This window comes from Aspergillus pseudoviridinutans (genome assembly GCF_018340605.1).
Source record: "Aspergillus pseudoviridinutans IFM 55266 DNA, scaffold_6, whole genome shotgun sequence".
NCBI classification, from domain to species: Eukaryota; Fungi; Ascomycota; class Eurotiomycetes; order Eurotiales; family Aspergillaceae; genus Aspergillus; species Aspergillus pseudoviridinutans.
Window position 1 is genome coordinate 2,460,786 of NW_025091286.1, and position 15,495 is coordinate 2,476,280.

General features: G+C 50.4%; 5 protein-coding genes across 5 annotated transcripts; 2 read left to right on the forward strand and 3 right to left on the reverse strand.

The window, feature by feature from the left end:
* Positions 1-333: 333 nt before the first annotated feature.
* Positions 334-737, reverse strand: Asppvi_009292 (uncharacterized protein; the record flags this gene model as incomplete). The annotated part of the gene is made up of 2 exons (XM_043305149.1): positions 334-666; positions 717-737. 2 exons carry the CDS (start codon positions 735-737, stop codon positions 334-336), a joined length of 354 nt encoding a protein of 117 aa, XP_043161084.1.
* Positions 738-2,393: 1,656 nt separating this feature from the next.
* Asppvi_009293 (alpha/beta fold hydrolase) lies at positions 2,394-3,422 on the reverse strand (the record flags this gene model as incomplete). Its single annotated transcript, XM_043305150.1, has 1 exon — positions 2,394-3,422. One exon carries the CDS (start codon positions 3,420-3,422, stop codon positions 2,394-2,396), a length of 1,029 nt encoding a protein of 342 aa, XP_043161085.1.
* Positions 3,423-5,230: 1,808 nt separating this feature from the next.
* ftmA (nonribosomal peptide synthetase ftmA) lies at positions 5,231-11,698 on the reverse strand (the record flags this gene model as incomplete). Its single annotated transcript, XM_043305151.1, has 2 exons — positions 5,231-8,185; positions 8,252-11,698. 2 exons carry the CDS (start codon positions 11,696-11,698, stop codon positions 5,231-5,233), a joined length of 6,402 nt encoding a protein of 2,133 aa, XP_043161086.1.
* A 679-nt stretch (positions 11,699-12,377) lies between these two features.
* Asppvi_009295 (cytochrome P450) lies at positions 12,378-14,140 on the forward strand (the record flags this gene model as incomplete). The annotated part of the gene is made up of 6 exons (XM_043305152.1): positions 12,378-12,560; positions 12,616-12,756; positions 12,806-12,890; positions 12,949-13,017; positions 13,069-13,671; positions 13,779-14,140. 6 exons carry the CDS (start codon positions 12,378-12,380, stop codon positions 14,138-14,140), a joined length of 1,443 nt encoding a protein of 480 aa, XP_043161087.1.
* A 594-nt stretch (positions 14,141-14,734) lies between these two features.
* Positions 14,735-15,475, forward strand: Asppvi_009296 (DsbA family oxidoreductase; the record flags this gene model as incomplete). Its single annotated transcript, XM_043305153.1, has 2 exons — positions 14,735-14,779; positions 14,843-15,475. The coding sequence occupies 2 exons, from the start codon at positions 14,735-14,737 to the stop codon at positions 15,473-15,475; spliced, it is 678 nt and encodes a 225-aa protein (XP_043161088.1).
* Positions 15,476-15,495: the final 20 nt, after the last annotated feature.

The following is a 15,495-nucleotide window of genomic DNA, read 5'->3' on the forward strand; positions in this document are numbered from 1 at the left end:
TTAGTCACTTTTTACTTCCTAAAATGTCTTTCAGTGGGGCTCCATAGCCTCTGGCATCTTGCGATATTGGAGGAACGTTTCAACTCTTGATTGTCCATAATTTAGTAGAATGCGGCAGCGATTTCATTGGTCACAGCCTTTCTGACAATAGCTACAGTATCCATATTCAGGTCGGTAGCTATGGGACCGTGGCCCCTTAAGGCATCGTTCAAAAGTTTGATTAGAGAGCAGTGTGTACATTAACATAATATTTGAAAACTGGTAGGCATGGGCCCCGAAGAAATACGGCTGTCACAAGGGAGCTCTGCAGATTGGCACCCGAAAGCTTTAAACTTAGATGCAAGCCACACTGACACTCAGCACAGTCGTATCATTATTGATGCATATCGGCTCCGTACTCAAGGCGACAGTGTTGAATAGTCCAGCATTGCATCCAGCTTCTGAGAACACGTTCAGGACCGGAGACGTGGAGGAATCGTCACACTTTCCATAGCTCACCGACGCCCCGTAGCTCTTGACGGGAAAGTCCTCGATATTGACACAATAAGTCGGGACAAGCGTAGACGAACCGTAGCGAACAACACAGTCTTCGGCTGCATAATTGGTAAAATTAACAAATAGGGTCGCCGAAACCGATCGCGTAACACACAGAGCGAGGAGGACGGCCTAGAATGGTCAGGTCCTGCTTGGTGTAAGTTTTGCTGCGGAAGACTTACGTTCGCAGCCTTGGGAATCATCGTGGAAAACTGTTATTAAGATAGAATTGTTAACTATCGATGGGAAAGGGTCAATGCAAAACGACCATGACATGCGCAGAGGAGATTGATCGTCTTTATATGCTCTCAGATACCAGAAATCCTACTCGGCCGCGGTTCCTGAATTTAGTACCACCAACGACGATGCTCTTTCAGGAGATATTGTTGCTAACCTTTAGAATTGCTGCAATAAAATTTCCTGGCTGCTGCAGGTTATGACTAAGTAAGTTAGTGTTATCTGATGCAGACTATTTGTGATGCTGTTATTTKCTGCATCTGCGGAATAGTCCGCACCTGCATTTCTATGTGTGAATGGATATACATGGCTGGATATACATGGCTCGGAAACAATGAGCGCCGGAATTACATATGAAAGGAGCTGACATCAGCTTACGCAGTATTGCACTATATATAGGTATAGCTAATGTGACGAACAAAGATATCACGTGGGTTCGCATTAAGACATGAAGACGCCATGCATCTAGGCACCTGAACAAGTGCATCTTTAAGATATGGTCAGAGGTGAATTGATGCCAGTGACGTCGTCATTGCCCTGCAGCTCACCAACAATGTATCTTCTTGACAGCACTCATAAGCGATAGCCCTTACTGGGTGGGAAACAACCTGCAGACAGCTTAAGCGATGTTGTCTTGCATGGCTAATTCGGGTTTCACCGCATCTTAGGMCATTGCTATCATTCAGGTTACGGGTCAGCACTCGGCTGACTCGCTAGCGGTACATAATACACTCGCTCACCTGGAAATCATGTACTAAGGCTGTATCATCTCAGCTAGTATGCTGCTCGGTATGCTTTATTAAGCTTACACTTTGCGCGGGACAAATTGAGTTGAGTTTGTACCTTGGCAACATTTGCCGATCGTCTATTGTATCGGCCTTGTTATCACTCTCACATTGATCGGACTGTGCTCGCGAGCTGATTAACCATTGCAGGTCATAGCCTGTTACTGGAAGTCAAAGCTTTGGACGTCTTAAAAATGTACTATGTCGGCTCCTACTCAAGGAGCAAAGAGCTTTTTGCAAGGTTATGCTGGCGCTGTGGAAAGAGTTCTAGGACTAAAGATGTTTGCTGCCTGAAAAGTTGATTTATCTTTGGTGGTCTAACGATGTATCTATCCGGTCCCTGATCTTACAGGGGGCGCGTATTGCTAATGCCCCCCTTTCCGCCGCAGTGTTGTCTGTGAATTGTAGATCTATGTTATCCCCACCCAGTGATCACGAAAAGAACATGGGAAATGAGGTTTTAGCCCGGAATGTGTAGTTTCACGCGATGACCAGAATGGGTTGCTGTTGGTATTTGGAGGGATTCCAGGTGGACGCATTACCTTAGAAATCAGCGTGGCCCTGTCTCCGAGGACTATTTAAATTCCTCCAGCAAGCAATACAACACGGACACCCGATGAGCAGCACTAGCCTGTCGAATGAATTGCATTAGGGCTACAAGAACGAGGAGTCGACTGGTCTGCCATTTCACCATGACATATCTACATCGCAATTGCGTGCATTGCAATCTTTTTTCAAGGACGAGGAATTGTATCATCATTGGCGAGTTCGCACAACTATCGCAGGGACCCATAATGTGACGACAGACACTGCGATGACATAGGAAAAAGCATGAGACTAAAAGATAGCATCACAGTTGGTATTTGAAGCACTCAGACGCGAAACTTCCATAATCGCACGGGCAAACGCCTTGGGCGCCTGGTATGGTATATTTTCCCCGATACCAGGAATCAGATAATGACAGCGTGGACCAGTGAAGTGTTTTGCCGTTGCTGATCCGTTGGCTGGCGTCAAGACGACACTATTTTCGGGATCCAGGGTCACAGACGGAACGGTGATGGGAGGCTGATCGTCCAGCTTATTTGCCAAGTCAATGAAAGCTGGATCACCAGGTGCATATAAGAGTCTGTTCCGGTAGAAATTGACCGCAATATCAACAAAATCTGGATTGAACAAGGAAGTGACCGTTGCGTCTAGATACTCCTCGGTAAAATTCCATCCGATGGAATTCTTCTTCCATAGTACCTCTGTCCATCTCTTGGGGTCTTCAGCAAGACCTGCTGCCCCACGCGGAGTGAGAAGAAGGTAGTAATACCATTTTGTGGCCTCCGAGTCGGGATCACTGGGTTGCCAGGCCGTGGAACGGTTCTGGATGAGATAACTGTTGGCCGCCACCATGCGAGTGCATCGTTCGGGCCATAATGCTGCTGCGACATTCACGGCAACAGCGCCCCAGTCATAACCTGCACATATTGCAGTGTCGAGATGAATGGCATCCATCAGTGCAATGATGTCGTACCCCAAAGCAGCCTGTTCGGCACTGCGCGGGGTGTGCGGATAGAGGAATCTGGTTCCACCAAAGCCGCGAAGGTAAGGCACAATGACTCGATAGCCTTGGTTGACAAGCAGTGGTATGACTGAAACGAAGGCATCGATTGAATAGGGGAATCCATGAACTAGAAGCACTGTCTCGCCGCCAGAGGGCCCGGCTTCGTAATACTCCACGGCGAGTGAGCTAGGGGCAGCAGTTGTTACTCGTTTCAGCGGCGCAAGTCTTCCATTGTCATGCAATGTTGAATTTGCTGCCGTTGCTTTTGAGAAATAGGTCGCTAAGGCGAGCAAGGAGAGGACGCTGGGAAGCAGCATAACAATTTGGAACTGAAGATTGTTTTGTTAATGTTGAAGACGGACCTGTCGCAATAAGTGGAATTATTTGATTTTGGGCTGATATCTAGCCATTTATACCGTACTGGATTTAGTGGGTGAGACTGGTGCTGATGCACTGCTCCAGCTCCTTGAACACTGAATCTCAGGTATTATTGTGGGATAAGCACTAGATGGATAATTTAGGGGGCTGTGCACCGCATGGCTAATCTAGTTAATGTACGTCTTACACAAAGAGAAGCAACATAAAGTCTATATTCATGTTGACGTAGTTGAATTGCCTGCTGCCTGCCAAAAACGAGTCATTCGCCTCCTGTTATAGAAGACCTCACTAATGGAAAAAAAGTATAACAATATCACACCCTAGACTGATTGTCATACTCATACTCCAGCAGGATCTGGCATGAATACAACATTATCCAGCCTCCCGTAACGGCTAGTGGCAGCTCCTAGTACGAACTGCATTAGCGGATATTTACCCATGGGTCTGCCAACTTGGAGCTTGGAGGTATTCTACACATACGGGATACCTTACCAAATGGTGCTGTAGGTTGGTATAATCTTGGCAATGGGCTTCTTTGCAGACATTGAGTGTAGAGTACGCCAGGCAGGTTCATAAGAACTACATAGCTGACTGCGGCGCAGTTATTGTCCAGACCATATAGCTCGGCGGGCGCTAGTCCGCACCTGCATAAATTAAAGGGACCCCTGCAGGTATCACTCAGTTAATGAAGACCAGGGTGCTGAGTTCATCCATGTCCCTTGGCGCTGCTTATAATAAGTGACTTATAGAGCTGGGTCTTGAATCGATTAACGGACTCTCTCACCTGTTTTCAGCGCGGCTCACTCAGGCGACCCCGTCAGCCCAGCATAGGGAGCCCCTCAATGTAATGTGGTTCAAGAGACTGAACCCCTTGTTGGAATTATTCTCTTTTGTAACCAGGCTGTGTTGGCCTCGGTAGAGGGGTCTACCACTCTATGGGGGTGATCGTCCACGAATGCAATGACTCCCTTCTTGTCAGTGATACGATCTTTCATTAACTTGACTTTCATAACGAGCAACACGATTGGCAACAGGGGGAGCCCAGCGGCAGCCCTGCATGTTCAACAGACATATCCTCTAAGCAGTACTTATCAACAACAATCTGCGTATGGCGCTCAGAGCAGAAGCACCATATTCGTATCATTATCTCGGAGAGTCTGTTTTCTGACAAATTGACGCAGGAGGACATCCTTAGACATTAAGATATATGCTCCTTTTAGGTCAAAATCCACAAGACCAAGGGCTTCCACCGGACTTTTGAGTTCTCGCTTACAAGGTAGCCCGCTGCGCGCTTCATTTTCAAGCAAGTTCTGTCAGAGACCGGCCACTTCAGGATAAGCCTAAATATACTCGTGAAAAGTGACAATGAGAAAGAGGATTTCTATTGCACTGTCCTGCTTTCCATAGACCGTGAGGGGCAGAAGCTGAACTTCAGTCTAGGGCTGGATCTGTTGTTCAAAACGTGACTCGTTATTTCAATGAGCTTCTCTCGACTCCCCAGCATGGTGAGCCCAGAGACTAGTACCTGCGACTCATCTAAGTAACTTGAGAGTATATTTAGTCAATAAGCTTAGCTAGCGAAGGTATTTCCTATCAAATCCGAAAGAGGGCGATCTCCACATCCAAGCAAGTTCTCCAACGCCGCGCCAACCTCCTCAGCCACAGCCTGAGCATCCTCCTGGCTTAGCACTGCGCTCGAGGCAATGACATCAATCTTCAGACCAGTAGAATGAGGCGTCGAGCCGATCTAGACCTCCCCTTGAGGAAATACAGGGCCGTAAGAAGTCATCGGCGAGGAAGTACTGCCACTTCCCAGCGAGAGAGCCAAGTCTGCGCCAGTGTCCTGGTGCTGGACGATATATCCAAATTGAGTACTGCTCGGCCAGCTGGTGCACTTGGCCACGATCTGGTCAAGGTCCAGGGAGGAGTATCGGAGGGATGTGGTGTGCTGGGCTTGCGCGCTGCGGAGGTATTCCAACGCAGTTTTAGAAGAGCACACGCTGAGCCAGTACGGGATATAGTTCGTGCAGGGGCCAACAATCTGGTCAAGGGTGCTGTCAGCCGAACTACAACGGGCGTCCACTGTCTGGCCGATGACGATGTCTGTGCAGCCGGTCCGTGAGGCTAGAACCAGGCAGACGGCGGCCTTGACGGCGGTGGCAGTTGTGATGCCGGGGGGATGCGATGCGGGCGTAACTGTGCATGATCCAGTGACGTGAAAGAAGCGCTTTTGAGGCGTCGTAGTGTTTGCAGTCTGATATGTAGATGTCATAGAGGAGCCCGACAGGTACTGGTTCCAGAAGGTATGGGCCCTGTCGTCGTTATTCTGGCGCATGTGATGACCGAGATAGTAGTTGAAGTCGGAGGAGAAGCTCGCACGGGGAGTTCTGTTGTATTCATCGGCCAAGGCTTGGACGATTAGAGGGATTGTGGTGAGATCGTACTGTGCATGAGCAAGGCGGAGGAGAAGTCGACGTCTGTTAAGCTGGCGGTTGGACACGAGAGTGAACAGAGTTGGCAGTGCTGTAGAGCTAACAACACAGATGCCCTGCTGCTGTTGACAAAGTAAATTACAGAAGTTATCGAGAGGCTCATCGGTCGTAATTTCATGGACACACTCGCGCACCTCCCGCAAGACGAGCTGCAAGAGATGGTCCGCATGTTCGACAAATACCGTGCGAAGGATAGTGAATCGGGCCATCAACGCAGTGCAGGCGGTTTGAAGCTCGCTGGGCGAGATATCCCCAGATAAGTCAAACTGGAAATGTGACCATGGATACCTCTGTACGGGGAATGCTTGCGCGGCGGTGACAGGATGAATAGCCGCAATGTCATTGCTTCCTTTAATTAGGCCGCCGTTCTGTAATGGTCGGAGAATCTCCTGGAGGGACTGGCTGTCGATGGTTGACAGTGAGAGCGAGGGTGACGGGCTCGGGATATCATGCTCTGTGATCAAATGTCGGGACCGCGCGAGGGTTGACAGACTCATGTTGTTCAAAACATCTGCCACAGCGAACACGAACCCGATCCGCCTTGCCAATGCTACCATTTTTATCGTCGCTAGAGACTCGCCGCCGAGGAGTAAGAAAGAATCCTCTCTCCCGATTGCTTCGCATGGGAGTCGAAGCACCTCTGCCCAAATCTCCTGAAGACTCCGTGCATTGTCATCAGAAATGGGTGTCTTGGCCGAGGAGCTCATGATATAGCGTTGGAGGTCGCTTTGTGATAATGAGAGTAGTTTGTTTCGGAGCTGACGACGATCTGTCTTGCCTGTGAGGGTGCGAGGGATGTGACGTAGAGGAATGAACACGGACGGCACCATATAGGGAGGTACAATGGCCCGAAGACGAGCTTGAATAGAGGCAGCGGCCTCGTTGAAAGCCAAGTCTGGTGTCTGGAACATGGGATCATCGTGAGTCCCTGTCACTGGTGGACCGAGCTTCATCAGGACAATCAGTCTGGCGGTACTATCGGAAACCAACACGTCTGCGACCACCTGAATCGCAGCCGGATACACCCTCATGAGACTTGCCTCAACTGCATTCAGATCCACGAGCTGACCTCGGAGTTTGATACGGCTGTCTTTACGACCGATATATTGAATGGATCCGTCCGGCTGATATCGGACCAGGTCGCCTGTTCGGTAGAGGAAAGGATAGGGCGRCGGAGCAGGAATCTGTTTTCTCCAGCTGGGAGGGTCAATGAAAGCGGCCCTCGTAACCTCTGGCAGGTTCAGATATCCTCGGGCCAGGAACGGGCCTTCGAGGAGAAGTTCACCCACGGCGCCAACCGCTGCCAGTCTGGTTGGGTCTGATGGCACAGTAACCCAGCCCAAACCACCAACGATTCGACCGATAACGCCGGATTTCCATCCCGCCTCAGAAATATTGCCCACTCCACAGATCGTTGCCTCGGCAGGGCCATAGCCGTTGATGAGGGAGCGGCCTTTTGCCCACGCCTCAACGCTGTCGTGGGTCACGGCTTCACCTCCAAGAACTAGGGTAGTTAACAAGGGAACATCTGCGGGGTCGAGGGTTCTGGCTGTGGAAGGGGTTAAAAACGCCCAATTGACCTGGGTGTCTCGAATAAAGCCGGCGAGATTGTTCATGCGGTCAAACTCGGATGGGACGTAGATGGTTCCACCAGCGGTCAATGTAGTAAAGATTTCATAGATGCTCACGTCAAATGCATATGAGGAGCAATGCAGGACACGACTGCCGGTGTTCAGTTTCATCCCCGCGCTGTGATGGTAAATGCTCGTGGAGAGGGTGCGATGGGGCATCTCAATGCCTTTGGGATGGCCAGTACTACCGGACGTAAACATGATAAATGCGATGTCTTCTGGGGTTCCTACCCCCCTCTCCCAGGTGTCCAAATTGGAGGGACATCCCGTCTGCGAATAGCCGTTCTGGGCCGCAAGGAGTGATACATCGATAACAGTGGGACAGAGGCCAGACGTCACCGGGGCAGTTGCATGACTGTTGACCAAGATACCTGCGCCGACGATTTGAAGGATATCTCGCACTCTTTGTCTTTGAGACAGTAAATCGATCAGCACGCATGTGCCTCCAGCGAGCAGGACGGCCAGGATGACTGCAATGCTCCATCTGCTGCGGTCCAAGCAGACAGCCACAGGAGTCCCTCGCTTCACACCATACCTCTGCAGTTGCCTGGCGACGAACGATGAGTGTGCCCAGAGTTCCTAATATGTCCATGAGCCATCCCAGGAAATGATAGCGGACGCCTGAGGTCGACGGGAGCATTGAACAAAGATCAACTCCTGCAAGAAGCGATTGTCGGCTGGTGGCATGTAACTGTTCCATTGTTGTACTTGCTCGATGTCCCAAGGCCCGAGAAAGCTGATATCTGTAATCCTTTCCATTGCAGGCTTATAGATGTGTCGCAAGACATGCTCGAATTGATGAGCCATTCGCTCCACCTCAACGCCGCCTATTACTTGCGCGTCATATGTGATATCGAACGTAATCGCGCTCTTGTCGGCGCTGGTACGAAAGATTAGCATCATAGCGTAAGAAGAGAACGCGGTGTAGTCCATCTCAGTCTGAGTCGTTCCCCGGATAATGGAGAAGTTTCCAGCTTCGTTCTTCTCGCAAGCCACGCCGCGATCCGCGGGAGCTTCAATGATAAGCAAAGTCTGGAAGCGACAACCTTTGGAGGCATCTCTGCTACACCGACTGATGCGGGGCAAGCCAGCCTGTTCGTATGGAATCATGCGTGCGAGAGAGTCCTGGACCTGATCCAGCGCCATCTTCACGGTATTTTCCTGATTGACTCGAAGGCGCAGCGGGACGGTTGCAATTGTTGGGCCCACAATATTCTCGATCCCCGGTACGTCGGCACTGCGCCCGTTGATCGTCACCCCGTATACGGTCTCGTCCGCGTCCGTATAGTGGGCAATGAGTAACGACCAGGCAAGGTGGATATAGGTAGCGGTGGTATGTTCCTCCCTTCCGGTTGAAACCAAGTTTCTCACCCCATGTCGATGCGATGCGTTTACGTACGGCCGATAGTTGCCGGATGGCAAGGTCGGGAATATCGGCGCGTTCACACCGGCGAGCTCGGAGGCCCAGAACTCGTCTGCCCCTGGTAGGTCCTGTGTGTATTGAATGAAGGAGCTGTATGAGGTGCTCGGCAACGGATCGCGCCCGATGTAGGCACGCTGTAGTTGCTCATGCACCAAACGGAGCGACCAGCCATCCCAGATGGAATGGTGGATTGTCATAATCAGCTGCCGATGTCGAGGGCGATAGCGAAACCGGACCAAAGGCACACCGATCTTGGTGATCTCGAGCGCCTCCCACCGGCCAGAAGGCAGCATCTCGTTGGTTTCTTCCTCCCACGCGAAGTCATTGACGATCACCGCTTGCATGAATCCCTCGTGGGTCTCGATGATGCGTGTTCGCAGAGCAGCATTCTCGGACATCACCGACAGCCATGCAGCCCTCAAACGGGGCAATTCCATCCTGTCGGGAATATCAAACGTTATCTGCCCGGTATACATGCCTGGGTGTTTTAAAGACGTCAGGAACATGCCTTCCTGCAGTGCGGTACAGGGGTAGATATCTTCAATGAGCTTCGAAGACACGCGGCACTGCTTCTGCGCCAGGTCGATAATATCATGCCTCTTTGCCACAGGCAAGAGGGCAAACGGAGTTGAAGCTTCCCCTGTATGGTCTGATGTCTGGATCAAACCTGCACGTTGCGACTGCTCAGCCAGCGTACTCTGCGGCGAAAGGATATCTTTGGCGTGTAGTATAAGCCCGGCCGTCCTGGCCGCTGCAATGAGACGAATGGCTTGAAGTGAATCCCCCCCGAGGCGCAGGAAAGTGTCGTCCATGCCTATCACGTCGATAGGTAGATTCAACACATTGCTATACAGCCTTCGGATGGTTGATTCTTTGGGTGTGGATGGAGGATGTTTATCACCCGTGGGCGAGAGCAGAAAACATTGAACATCCCGTCTCGAGAGGGCAGCAGCTCGGGTTCGCAAGGCTCTGCGGTCTGTTTTCCCCGATGCAGTTTGAGGGATAGTGGATATCGGAATGAATATATCTGGAACCATATAGCTGGGTAGATTTGTTTGTAGATGTCGCTTGCTGATGACGAATTGCTCCATGATCTGTGATTGGGGCGCCAGGAAGAGACGATCTCCCATGTTGTCCGTGATAAAACCAGTGCTAAAGGGACGGATTAGGACAAAGGCAATGAGCCTTTCCACTCCATCGTCGGAAAAGGTGACCTTTTCGACAATGACCTCGGCATCGCCGTTCGGGAAGGTCTGTTGGAGATGGTGTTCGATATCAGGGAGCTCGACCCGCTGGCCGCGAATCTTCACCTGGGCATCTTTGCGGCCGTGCAGTAGCAGCGCACCGCTTATGCTGTCCTGGGAGGCCAAATCCCCGGTACGGTAGACTCGGTGCTGATAAGAGATGCCCTTGCGGTGCCTGCGCAGCCATGCGGGTGTATCAATAAACGCCTGGCGAGTGGCGCTGGGATCATTGAGGTAGCCACGACCAACAATCGGCCCTTCCACGAGCAGTTCCCCAACCGTACCGGGTGGCATCAGCTTCTCTGGATCCTCCGGGCTAATAATCCAGGCTGTCGCCCCGGTGGTGTATCCGATGTTTCGAGCATCAACACCGTCTTCCACCCTAGATTGTATAGACACGTTGACGGAACATTCGGCAGGCCCGTATGCGTTCATGCAGCAAATTCCCATTGCTTCGTATGCTACCGCATCAGAGGGGCGCATTAACTCGCCTCCCACGATCAGGGTGGGTGGCGGGCTGCAGCATTCTGTCCATTGCACCGTCCTCGCAAAGGATGGTGTCATAAAACAGTGGGAGATCCGGAAGTTCTTATACGACTCGACGAAGAAGTTTGGATCGCTTCGTTCAGACTCGCTCATTACGCATAAACAGCCTCCCGCCATCAGAGTACTGAGCGTCTTCATGATGCTGACATCGAAGGCATACGAGGCAAATTGGAGAACGCGCGAGGTCGAATCGATACCAAACACCTTCAGGTGCGAACGAGCTCCAGAGCAATATGATCGATGCTCGATGACAATGCCCTTGGGCCTTCCTGTCGAACCTGATGTGAACGCGATATAAGCGGCGTTTTCAGGTCGAGATGGTTTTTGCCCAGCTTGGCCGGGACTTAGCAGGCATGCCCGGCTTAGATGCTCCACGACTAGGGCAGGAGACATCTCTAAACACTGTTTGCTGAGTTCCTCACTCGTAAGGATAAACCTTGCCTGGACTTCCTTACATATCTCCTCCAGCCTGCTCCGTGGATAGGATGGATCCAGAAGGGTGAAAGCTCCTCCGCTCTTGAGTACTCCCAATATAGCAACCGTTGTCCATCGGGACTTCTGCATGTATATGGGTATAATGCTCTCTGGCTTGACTMCAAGGAGGATCAAGACTGACGCAATGCCATCCGACAGGCTGTCGAGCTCGGCGTATGTGAATGACCCGTCCCATGCATTGACTGCGGGGGAGTCCGGAGATCTCTGGCAATGCTCGCGAATAACTTGGTGTACGCAAGTGTCCCAGAATCCAAATTCACCCTGTGCGTTTTGGCTGTCTGTCGTTACTTCCATGCTGTGCACTGTCGGACTGTCTTTGGATGTACTGTATGGAAGAATATCTCTCCATTCGGAAGGTGCAGCTACCGCAAGTGCCATCGCCATATTACAAAAGGCGAAAAAGTCGTTCCCGAACCAGCGCAAGGTCCGAATGAGGTAAGAATAAGATATTTATATATTCGTTCGCAGTGCTTCAATGAAGGGCGTATTATCAATTGACAGACGCCTTTTCAGAGGATATTGTTGGAATATAGGATAGGCCTTCTTTCGGAGAAGCAATCTCTAGATATACGGTACACCTTCTGGGGTCGTAGACGTGGATCTCCGAAAAGGAAAGCTACGCTGAGAGACGGAAAAGCGGGTACTAGCCAGCTACAATCCCTGGACAGCAGATTCTACAAGTCTGAATATTCTGTGGCTTGCGTGATGATGAATTTGCTAGGTAGTAGCATATGTGGCAGAATCCCCATCCCATGGTTATGGCAAGATGTGTAAATATCGGACGTTTAGAATTTCGTGTCCAGGGTGTGTAGATCATACTATGGAAGCCTCATGCTACAGAGTATTCACACTAGGAGAATATTGAGGCAAGCCACACATCGCAGCACCCCACGCTTGCTTTTGTGCTCTGCCTTGGTAAGCGAAGACTATGCACTGTACCTTTGTCGATCAGAAAAAAACAGCAAACATCGTGACAAGGTAGGTCACATTATGTGAGATCCGTCCTTTACTCTACAGGTGCTGTATCGCGTTTGCTTGAACCCGGTATCTGATATCCCACATGATGATCATTCTCACTCTTGCTACGATCGCTGTGGCGTCCATTATCTGGTGGCGCCTTTCTATACAGCCCCCCGTAAACAAAGACGCTCTTGCTCATATTCCAGAAGTTCGTTTCGATGAGAATGATACACCTGAGCGGTATGCCCAGGACTCGCGGTCTCTCTTGTTTAAATGCTATGACAAGGTATGGTATTCTCCTCTTACAATGCTGCATTAATAATATATACCAATGATAATAGTACCTGCGCAATGGGATCCCCGTCCAAATGCGAAACCCCATTGGGGAGCTAGGCCCACAGGTCCTGCTGCCTATGAAGTATCTAGATGAAGTTAAATATGCATCGACTCATCTTTTCAGCTTTCCTCTATTCTCAGAGAAGGTATGTGGCTTGTCTCAAGCAACTGGGAAACGTAATTGAGCCAAAGCAGGTGTTTCTTCTCAGTTACAGCGATGCGCCGCAACAGACGGATGCGGCAGCGCATGTAGTTCGCGTGGAGTTGAGAAAGAATCTCGGTTAGCATTTTCATACCAAAAATGTCAATTGCGACGTTCTTTTGCTGATTACCACCAGGTATGCTAGCAAACGGCATGTACCAGGAGGCGGTAGAAGGATTGCAGGCAAATCTACCTGATTGCAAGGGTTGTTCTCCCTGCTGTATCTGTCTATTTCAAACCTCACTGACATCTGTAGAATGGAACACCGTCCCGGCTTATAGCCTCCTGGCCAATGTGACAGCCCGGGTAACCGCGCTGGCGCTAGTGGGACCCGAGCTCTGTCGGAATCGCGAATGGATTGATATCTCGCTCCAAACCACCTTTGCCATATTCAACGCCGCATTTACCATTCGCGCCAAGTACTCCCCTGGTTGGAGATGGCTGGCTCGCTGGCAGAGCGATGCTCCAAGGAAGATGCGGGCGATGCGGGCCAGAGCAGTCGAGTTGCTTTCTCCTTGTTATGAAGAACGAATAACAGCTGTAAAGGAACGCAGTTCCCGGAATTACATTGATTGTCTGCACTGGCTGCTTAATATGAATACAGGCGACAAGTCGCTTGGTCAAATCGCGGACGAACAGCTGTTTCTGACTGTTGCATCTATGCATACCACCTCTTCAAGTCTGACATCGGTCCTGTACGATCTGCTCATTCGCCCAGAGTATTGTGCTGAGATTACTCAGGAGGTGCACGACGCTTTGGCAGAGTGTGGTGGAAACTGGACCTTACAGCAGGTGGCCAAGATGAAGAAGTTGGATAGCTTCATGAAGGAGAGTCAGCGGGTCCATCCCATCGGCTTTAGTGAGCTCGACCACCCTTACTAAGCTTGAATTAGCTGACATCTGGAAGTCACAGCTCAACTTATCACAGTCCGTTCACATACCTTCAAAGACGGCCTCCATCTCCAGCGGGTGTGATATTCCAATTTCCCGCCGACGCGGTGCACCACGATCCAGAAATCTACCCGGATCCGAACCGGTTTGATGGCTATCGTTTTCTTCGTCTCCGAGAGACGGTCAATCCAAATCGTTTTCATTTTGCGTCGGTCTCCGATACAATGCTGGGGTTTGGAGCTGGTTCCCACGCTTGTCCGGGAAGGTTTTTTACTGCACTGGCCATCAAGCTGATCCTGGTGGTGCTTTTGACCCAGTATGAAGTCAAACTGGCGGACTCCAAGGATGGATGTCGGCCGCCAAGTACATTTCATGACTTTAACATGGGTCCCAGCCAAGAGGCCAAGATCATGCTGCGGAATAAGTTTCACGGTTGAGTTTGGGATTGACCAAACTAGGTATGCTGGGATTATTTACTCTCTTTGATTTATCCTTTTATGAGTAACACGGGACCCTTGTGAACGCCATCCGCATATAACGAGCGGCTCCTTGGAGGTCACTTTCTACTACCGAGTCTGGGAATTGGTCATATTTTGAGTCAAAGGCAATGTCTCTCTCTGTACATGAGCTCCAGTGCACTCATTACTCTGATTTGCAACCGTATTATATTAAGATCTTCTTCTACTTTGTCCAATTCGAATATGTGACTGTGATAGCTAGCTATCAGTGACAAAGGATGCTGTAATTATCGAGGGGAAGTGAATCTGATCCACTGATCGGAGTGTCCGTACAATGATTTGTTCGGCTGCCCGACTCCGAAGGGCCCGACCCCGGAAAAGGAACCCGCCATTCCATTCTAGGTTTAAGATTTTGGGCATCGAAGACCTATTTTGGGATGGCTTTGATTGGCTCTCCCGCGCTACCCAATGCATCATTCCCCAACAGTTGACACTACCTCTTAGCTCTACCATCTCTCAACTTCTAACTGTCAAACCTCCACTTGATAATCTTGATATTAATCAACCCCTATCATGACAGTAATCGACATTGAAGTAGTCTTTGACTTTGTTTGTGCGGTAGGTGTTTCAGGCCTTTCGCAGCTCTTAATACATTGTGACGGCGGAACTGACACTTTGTAGTGGTGCTATATCGGCAAGCGCAAACTCGACCGAGCCATCGCGCTGTATCAAAAAACATACCCAGGTGGTCGATCCGACATTTTCTCTATCAAATGGAGCCCTTACTACCTCAACTACAACCCACACCCCCACAGCGTGCCTAAAAGTGACTTGATTGATGAGCGAATGGGAGACATGACTCCAGAGCAGCGAGCCACATTGTTCAACCGCATGAACCAAATTGGACGCACTGTTGGCATCATTTTCAAGCCCGGCGGCCTCATTGGGAGTACGCGTGACGCGCACCGTCTGGTGCATCTCAGCCAGACCAAGTCTCCTGAGATCCAAAATGCCTTGGTGGACACTATTTTACAAGCTTATCACGAGCTGGAGAAGGACATCTCATCCAAGGAGGTGCTAACAGAGCTCGCCGTGAACGCTGGATTGGAGCAGGCCGAGGTGGCTGAGTGGCTCGATACCGATCTGGCGGGAGATATTGTAGATAAGGAGGCTCGACAGAACAAGGAGGAGCCAGGCAATACCGGTGTCCCACGATATATCATTGAGCGGGCGCATCATTTGGACGGAGCGGTAGATCCATCTGAATTCATCGAGGTGTTCGCCAAGATCAAGGAAGACAAAACGGAAGCATGAAGAGGAATCGGTGTCTCTCA